Source organism: Cynoglossus semilaevis, chromosome 3, assembly GCF_000523025.1.
Source record: "Cynoglossus semilaevis isolate Cse_v1.0 chromosome 3, Cse_v1.0, whole genome shotgun sequence".
Lineage (NCBI taxonomy): Eukaryota > Metazoa > Chordata > Actinopteri > Pleuronectiformes > Cynoglossidae > Cynoglossus > Cynoglossus semilaevis.
Genome location: NC_024309.1, coordinates 13,138,974 through 13,148,028, shown reverse-complemented (window position 1 = coordinate 13,148,028; position 9,055 = coordinate 13,138,974). Strand labels below are relative to the sequence as shown.

Below are 9,055 nucleotides of genomic sequence, written 5' to 3'. Positions count from 1 at the left end.
TTAGCTCCTGTCTTTATAGGAGGTCGACACTTGAAGTAAAATTTAAAAGAAAAAGAAATTAAGTTGATATGAACATTAATATTCTTGTTAAACATTTTACGTCTTCATATCAAGCTCTATAGAAAAAATGTTGTTTTTTTTTACATCTGTCAGTGTAACATTTATGATTCGGTCTGAAAGTACTTTGAAATATATAATAATTTGAATAAACACTGATCTCACCTGTCTGTTTCTCCAGCCCACCGTGCACTTTGCAGAAGAGACCATCATTCGCGGCCGGGACGACGACGATGACGGGGAAGACGGCGAGAGGAGCGACGATGAAGATGAGAGACCGACCTTCCCCGCTGAGAAGCAGCGTCTAATCAGAAAGGACACGCCGCATTACAAAAAGCACTTCAAGATCACCAAGCTGCCCAAACCGGAGGCCGTGGCCGCTCTGCTGCAGGGCTTCGGTGCGGACGGCCTTGGCTCTCCCACACAGGCCGTGGAAGACGAGGAAGACGAAGAGGAGGAAGACGATGAGCTGAGTATGCGCACTCCTCAGCGCCACCACAGAGTGGAGGAGCTGGACGACAGCAGGCAGCAGGTCAACAACAGTCAAGTCAAGGTAAAGGAGAGACGTCTGCCTCTGGTAGGATGACTTTCAGGAAATGAATCCCGCGCGGAGGGGCACCCGCCTGGGCAATCTGCCTGCTGAGCTCGCAGATGCTACTGAGCTGCATGTGCTGGACGTGGCTGGAAACAGGTGACCCCTCTGACCCGCCTCAACATTTAATACTCCCAGAATTCCAGGATCAATATCGTTCCTCCTGTCTGCATTTCCGTTATTCGTTACTCAACATATTCCGCTGTTATTCCTTCCTTTGGTCCAGATTACAAAACTTGCCCTTTGCTCTGACCAACCTCAACCTGAAGGCCATGTGGCTGGCAGAGAACCAATCACAGCCCATGCTCAAATTCCAGACAGAAGACGATGAACGAACAGGGGAGAAGGTGTTGACCTGTTATTTACTGCCGCAGCAGCCGTCGCCCAGCCTAGGTGAGCAGCGCTGGTGTTATTGTTTTTAAAAAAAGCTTTGAGCTCTTGTTAATCTCTGACATCCAGTTCCTGAATAATCCCTAATCTCTTAACTAAATTGTGACATAATCTTAGCATGGATTTACTCCATACAACAGTTTTAATTTTAGTTTTGTTTTAGTCGGGAAAATATCAAGATTAGTTTTCACAAAATTTGAATTAGATTCAACTAAAATACAATATGTAAATATTCTGTTTATAAAAGTTACTCAATTTTAACTGCACTATAAAACTTTTGTTTTATTGAACATTAAACACCATTGAACACCTGTTCCTACCATCGGTTGTAACTCTGGTTTTAAGTAGAACATATTGTTAAAGTTTTCGTCTCTTATCTTTTCTCTTTTTTTCATCAGAAAACTTGCTACAAAACAGCGTGGACGACAGTTGGACGGACAGTAACCTGAACAGGGTGTCGGTCATTCAGTTCCAGGAAGAGACGAAGGCTGAGGAGGAGGATGACGATGCGGCGGAAGACCGAAGAGTGAGGAGTGACATCATTGTCTAATCACACACATTTTTTTAACCGGTCCGTACCGGTCCACCTCCGATGTTAAACGTTGAAATTAAATCTGCAGGGTCTTCAGCGCAGAGCCACGCCGCACCCCAGTGAGCTGAAGGTGATGAAGAAGGTGATCGAGGAGAGGAGGAGCGAGGCCTGCAGAGGTGAAGGAGAAGAAGAGTCGGCTGACGCACAGGTAGCTGCAGGATAATCAAATGTTCTTCCCACGGTTTGTTGAAGGAGTGTCTGACTGTGGAACTGTGGTGTAACTTCAGGACAAACGCCTCAGTGACCTCTCCAACCAGAGCCACGACTCCCAGGTCTCCAACAGCACGCTGTCGGCCACGTCCCACGAGGAAAAACAGAATGCGTCCATCCCAGGGCAGAAGGACGACCTGGTGGACGGTCACTCCCCTCAGGAGGAGGAGGAATTGGATGAGATGGAGGTGGAGTACATCGAGGTGAAAACGTCCTTCCGTCCAGCAGCTTGTCCACGTCTGTCCACGCTTAAATCTGTGATGTTCTGAATGGGCTTTGGAGTTTAAACGGCTTCAATCACATTAACTTTAGTGACCACACGAGGCAGTAGTGGACCATTAGCTCCTGTCTTCATAGGAGGTGGACACTTTTGAAGGAAAATTTAAAAGAAATTAAGTTGATATGAACATTAATATTCTTGTTAAACATTTTACGTCTTCATATCAAGCTCTATAGAAAAAATGTTTTTTTTTTTTACATCTGTCAGTGTAACATTTATGATTCGGTCTGAAAGTACTTTGAAATATATAATAATTTGAATAAACACTGATCTCACCTGTCTGTTTCTCCAGCCCACCGTGCACTTTGCAGAAGAGACCATCATTCGCGGCCGGGACGACGACGATGACGGGGAAGACGGCGAGAGGAGCGACGATGAAGATGAGAGACCGACCTTCCCCGCTGAGAAGCAGCGTCTAATCAGAAAGGACACGCCGCATTACAAAAAGCACTTCAAGATCACCAAGCTGCCCAAACCGGAGGCCGTGGCCGCTCTGCTGCAGGGCTTCGGTGCGGACGGCCTCGGCTCTCCCACACAGGCCGTGGAAGACGAGGAAGACGAAGAGGAGGAAGACGATGAGCTGAGTATGCGCACTCCTCAGCGCCACCACAGAGTGGAGGAGCTGGACGACAGCAGGCAGCAGGTCAACAACAGTCAAGTCAAGGTAAAGGAGAGACGTCTGCCTCTGGTAGGATGACTTTCAGGAAATGAACAGGAAGCAGAGAGTTGGTCCGTTATTTTTCTGAGATTAGAGTTGGAAACAAATATTAACTTACCTGAGGAAATGTCTTTTCTTTTTCTCAGTATTTTTTCAAATGCTTTTCTGCAGGAGGAAAAAATGTTTAAGAGAACAATTCAAAGTATTTTTTCAAATGCTTTTCTGCAGGCGGAAAAAATGTTTAAGAGAACAATACGTTCCTGTGTTCTATATATATAAATACTAGAATTTCTTCAGTGTCCCAAGGGGGCCCGCTCCCTACTTTGGCAACCACTGCCAGTTTTTGTTTCCAAGTATAAATTTAAATTTTAACTATAAAGTATTGATACGCTGAAATATTGCAATATTCATTTCTCAATACTTTAAGCTTCTCAGATCAGGGCTTGATGTTTAGAGTAACGTCATTTTTAACAACTTTATTTTCTCAGCTGATTAGATCAGGTGTCATTTTGCAGACACACACACACACATTTCTCGTGTATTGAATGCATCAGCCTCCTTGCAGGTTGCCTTGTGTCTGTAGTTTGTAGGTTGCTGTGCTGCTGTAGGATGTGGCGCTGCATGAAGAGAAGTGCTTTTTATCACAGGGAGTTGTTGTTTTTTTTGTTGTTGTTGCAAAAGACAACGTTTTTATCAGATGTGGTTTTTCGAGCGACTTCTGCAGAACTAGATTTTTTTTTTTCTCCTCACAACGACAGCCTACACACTCCTCATCCTCTCCTAACAGTTTTTTAAAAATAGCTTCATTGTGCAGTTGTCAAAACAGGAAAGATAAAGAAACTGTTTTTTTTTCTCATGGCTGGAGTTTGATCAGAGCAGAAGTTCAGTTTTTATTTCCACACCAGCTACTGAGCAGCAGCTGCAGACTCACCTCAGCTTCTCCTCCAGTACTAAACTTCTCAGCATTATTGTCATCCATCTCTTAGATTTAATCACATCACATTTTCACACTCTGCTCTCTTAAAGATGACCTGATACTTGTGTGTGTTTGTGTGTGTCAGTGTGGTGAGAAATCAGCAACTCCTCAGTGATCAGTAGGAAGTGATGTCAAACCATGAGATCTGTTGATTAATTGATGCTTTTTTTTGGAGCACTGTGATCAAATACAATCATCTCACCCAATCTGTTGTGTATGTGTGTGTGTGTGCGTGTGTGTGTGTTTATGGATGTGGGTCTGTTTGTGTGTCTGACCTCAGACCAACCACCACTTGTACTGGCAGAGCTGGAATGTGAGAACCATTGAGTCTAATATGGTAACAGTCGTTTGTGAGACGTTTGAAGTTTTGGTAGATTTTTAAGATTGATTTTTTTTCTTCATCATAAATATTCGGCAAATTTCTCTGATTCAATTCACTTTACTTTAAATTGCTGTTTTGTCTTTTAAGTCTCTTACACATACCGCATTTCCAAAAAAGTTGGTACACCTCCTGGGGAAAGAAAACCTACATTTATTAACTGTTGTTGTCAAAATGTTTCTGTAAAGATCTTTACAGATTTTTTTTGTTGTTTAATATATATATAGACAGTTAGCCAGGTCAATAAGACCAGACCAGTTTGACTTTTAATAAGAGAAGATTGATTATTTGGTCATAATCTTTTTGTTTATCTTCTATCGTAATTGTTACTTCTTATTAACAAGCCAGATCAAGAATTTAATTTGCTTTAATGAGAGACTGCGAACCATCATGATGCTCAAACATTATCAGTAGCAGAAAGATGTGGACTGCAGGAAGGCCAGTCCAAAACCCCCATCCTCTGCCTCTGAGCTGTGGATGTTTATCTTTTTTTTTTTCATCTCATTTTAAGGTGTTGTACCAACTTTTCTGGTCGTATGGTTTGTACCTGTCCTGCAGTCCTGGTTTGCTCCTGGAGGCGGCGTCTGTGTGTGGTGTGGAGGCTGGGCTTGTTCTTTTGCCTTCTCTTGTCCGACCTCTCTACACTCTGTGTGTGTGTGTGCTTGTTTTGCACTCCAGCTCAGCTCTCTGGTCTTGTCTTTCCATCTCTGCCTGTATTTGCTTCCGGTGGCTGGGGAGCGAGTGTGGCTTCGAGGTGGTCCACGACCATGGACGTGGACGTGGAGAGTGTTTTGTGTGTGTGTGAGTGTGTGGTGAAGTTGATGGAAAGTTTAAGGAAGTGTTCTTCCTTTGGTGTGTGTGAGCATATTTTTTATTTTTTTGGCCTGACTAATCCGCATGCTTCTTGCTGGTTCCTGTCCTAACAGGGGGTGTCATTTGATCAAGTCAATAATCTGCTGATTGAACCTGCTCGAATTGAGGAGGAAGAGGTCTGTACCTCCTCTTTCCCGTCCACTCTCTCTCTCTGTCTCTCTCTCTCTGTGACCCTCCCTCCTTCCTCCCTCTCACCCACTCATTCAACCACCACCTGCCTTTAAAGGTGGAGGAATGACCACATGAAATTCATCCCTAATCCAATCGGATCATCAGGGAACCTCTAACCATCAGCAGTGTGGCAGAGCCTGGGTTCAAAAGGACGGAGACAAAAAATATGACGATAACTTTCTGTCATTTGAATAATTCAGAAAATTCAATCAAATCAAAATCACTTTAATCGACTAAATATTTAGGAAAATGTACTTACTCTGTTTGACCTGTTGATATCTTTGTTTGTCGTATCACACATTCAGCAGCTTAAGCCTAATTTAACAACAGTCCTATCCAAAAATCCATCCCAATGTCACAGGTTTGAAATGAAAGGTTTTTGTGCAAAGTTTTAAAAACAAATATTTAATGAAACCGGCAAGAGAATTTGGCTTAAAAAGATCTGCAACTCTACGTAGCATTGTTCAGTGCAGTATCTTCTCAAAATGTCTCATTATTTGCACTATAACTAAAACATCCTTTGTTTGCCATCATCAAATAAATGAAACAGTATTTTGGGTCAGGTTCCGGTCCAGTACCAGGTTCTGCCACACTCAGCCTCTCCTCCTTTTGTTGTTGCTTCTGCTGCTTTGCCCACCTCCATCCCCTGTTCATGCTGTGTTGCCCTGGAATGAATGGGCTGATTGCATTACATCACCTGCTTCCTCCAGGTTTTATTTTTAAACCTTGTTCTATTTTATTATTCTCTGAATACATCAGTCATTTCCTGTATTTCAGCTGCCACAGGATGAGCCGCAGATGAACAAAGAAAGTCGTTATTCAACTCATTCCCCTTAAAGATTAGCCGTATTTCCTTTAAGTTAAGATAATCTCGTCTCTTTAAGACACAGTGACATTTTTTTTTAAGTTTAGTTACAGACGTCCACACCTTCTCCACGGCCACACACACTCATCTTGTCTGTCACTTTTTTTCCCCACACACACCTGTTCCTCATCTGTCTTTTCACTCCTATACTTTTTGCATGGCTTGCACACACACACACACAGAATACACAGAGTATTATGAAATGTTTACTGTAAAACCTGTTCTCCAGTCAAGTCTCCATCACATAGACAGTAAAACTAAGTTTTATTTAAAGTCTTATTTAATGTGAGGTAAGTGGTTAAGAGTAAACGACAACAGTTAAACCTCCTCCTTTTATCCTCATCTTTTAACAAGTCCAAGTTTTTTCTTCCATTCATTTTAACAACCGTTGGCATGACCACAGGATGGCACTCATGAGATGGACACCACCTTCTGGCAGGAAGAGGGAATTCACCCACAACTTAAGCATTTAAGACATAAAACAGTGACATAGAACATAGTACCATTGTGGGCTTACCTCCCTCTGAGTCTGTACCAAGTGAAGTGGTGTTTGGTTTTTCACTGGACGTTACGCTGACTCCCACCCATCCCTTAACTTGCAGCACACTCTGACCATACTGCGACAAACAGGAGGCCTGGGCATCAGCATTGCTGGAGGGAAAGGATCGACGCCGTATAAAGGAGATGATGAGGTAGGACCAAATAAAAAAGGTGAATATTCTCCACAAATCCAAATATATATAGATGTTTTTTTTATATTGGTTTTTCATCTTTTTTTTCAGGGAATCTTCATCTCCAGAGTGTCAGAAGAGGGGCCTGCAGCAAGAGCAGGGATCAAAGTGGGAGACAAGCTCTTAGAGGTGACGCCCAGATTCTCCTGGTTCAAAAAAAGTATCTTAAAAAAATTATATTTAATCCTAGATTTAACTGTTTGTCTCACTCTCTCTTACACAATCACAGGTGAACGAGGTAGACCTCCACCAAGCAGAGCACCACACGGCGGTGGAGGCTCTCCGCAGCTCAGGCGCCACCGTTTCCATGACGGTGCTACGGGAGCGTATGGTAGAGCCAGAGAACGCCATCACCACGACGCCGCTCAGGCCAGAAGACGACTACTTCCCGAGGGAGAGACGCAGCAGTGGCCTGGCCTACAACATGGAGGCGGGCTCCAGCGGCCCACGCCAGAAGCTGTCCACGTGTCTCTTCCGCAACGACAAGGGGCTGGGATTCAGCATCGCCGGCGGCAAAGGCTCGACGCCGTATCGCACGGGAGACACGGTGGGACATGAATACAACCGTAGAGCAGATGATATCAGTAACCTGTAAAATATGTGTAGTTTAACATTTAGGAGGTCAGCAATAATTGTGTAAATAAATATGAAGTGTGCAGTCCGAGTGACTGATGGGTTTAGAACACAAGCTACATTATAGATCATCTCTAAAGTGTTTTCAACCTTTTTTATGTAGAAGATTAGAACAATCTAAACATAAGAAAAAGGCAGAAAAAAACCCAGAAACAAACAAAAAAAATACGATGAATTAAAAAAACAGAAACAAACAAAAAAATATAATAGTAATAATAATATAATACGATGAATTAAAACCATGGGCCAAAAATATAACATCAAAATTTATCCTGGCAATGTTGGGCTTTAGAAGCCATTGTAAATAAATTAGTCTCAGGCATAGATTTAAATGCAATCTCTGTGTAAATATTATATTAAAGTTTCAGTTCAACATTAATAGAAATTGCACCTTCCCTCTAAGGGCTCAGATTTTTTTCAGACCTGATTATTAACAAAAAACTTTTCAGACTTTCCCCTTAATTTACAACCCTTGAAACAATGTTGAATGAGATGGCTCAACAGCGCCCCCCCCAGAACGTCTCGGAAAAACTCGTGCCAGAGTGTTTGTAGTAACGCTTTTAGACAGAAAGGCTGGACGTTTACAGTCGTCACCATGGAGACAGAGATATGAATAGCCAAACCTGACACCTGATATGTACAGTGTAACAGGACAGGCTACAGTGTCTATATGGGCCAGGCCAACACAACAGTCCCACTCATGCAGCTCATGGACCCCACAAAGAGATAAGGACTCCTGGGCTTTTTTTTTTTCTTCCATCTAGTCAGGTCTGAGAGTAAGTCACGCTGCTCATTTAGAATTGACTCAGTGTCGTTTATTTGTTTGTGCGTCGCTGATCTAAAAAATGTGCTTCTCCAAACTTTGTCTCTGCATGTTTACGTGACAGTTTCTCCGTAGCAGAGTCTGCGTTTCGCTGGATTTTATTTGAGTAAACAACACGTGCTGTTGTTTATTCAGGTCTCATGGGTCATGACCTTAACACGGTTCTAGTTCAGCTACTTCAGATTAAGCAGCTTAATGAAAAATTGCTTTACTTACTTATTACTTTTTTTTTTTTTTTACAGTTGTAACAGTTTTGTGTTCTTTCATTAGTAGAAACACAGTTTGGTTCTTCGCAGAAACTTCATGTTCTCCCACAAATGATTCATTTAAGTCCCAGTTCCTGTAATAAGTTAAAACCATCTATTTCTGGCTCTGGTCCTCACTCTGGGGTATCACATGATCGCTGATGATAACAGACAGCTCACAGTTAGCCTGTGGTTCATTACAGAGTTTCAGGCTGGGGCACCAGGCTTGAAATCATCCAATGACTGTATGGAATTCTGTTTAAACAACAAAAAACAACTCATTAATATTAAAGTTTTGATATTTACTGTGTCATATCAACCAGGCTTGAAATCATCCAATGACTGTACGGAATTCTGTTTAAACAACAAAAAATAACTTTGGATAATTATTTATTTACTGTGTCATATCAGCTTCTAAAATATCAGTGGGTGATAAATCAGAACAGTTTTTGTTTATGTTGCAGATTTGAAGCATTTTGTAAAATTAAATACAATACAATCTTTTCAGGGAATTTACATCTCCCGCATCGCAGAGGGTGGAGCAGCACACCGAGACAGCACGCTGCGTGTGGGCGACAGG

The 9,055-nt window shown here is 42.4% G+C and overlaps 1 protein-coding gene across 1 annotated transcript in view; it reads left to right on the top strand.

Annotated features, from left to right (window-relative positions):
• The window catches only part of scrib (scribble planar cell polarity protein), a 55,653-nt gene that overhangs the window by 26,562 nt on the left and 20,036 nt on the right, over nucleotides 1-9,055 (top strand). Inside the window, 11 exon segments of the mRNA XM_017031633.2 lie at nucleotides 661-748; nucleotides 876-1,042; nucleotides 1,438-1,565; nucleotides 1,660-1,779; nucleotides 1,859-2,044; nucleotides 2,414-2,785; nucleotides 5,061-5,123; nucleotides 6,646-6,735; nucleotides 6,826-6,903; nucleotides 7,004-7,321; nucleotides 8,984-9,055. The exon segment at nucleotides 8,984-9,055 is cut by the window's right edge and continues 1 nt beyond it. Of these exon segments, the coding sequence (XP_016887122.1) occupies nucleotides 661-748; nucleotides 876-1,042; nucleotides 1,438-1,565; nucleotides 1,660-1,779; nucleotides 1,859-2,044; nucleotides 2,414-2,785; nucleotides 5,061-5,123; nucleotides 6,646-6,735; nucleotides 6,826-6,903; nucleotides 7,004-7,321; nucleotides 8,984-9,055 (1,682 nt within the window).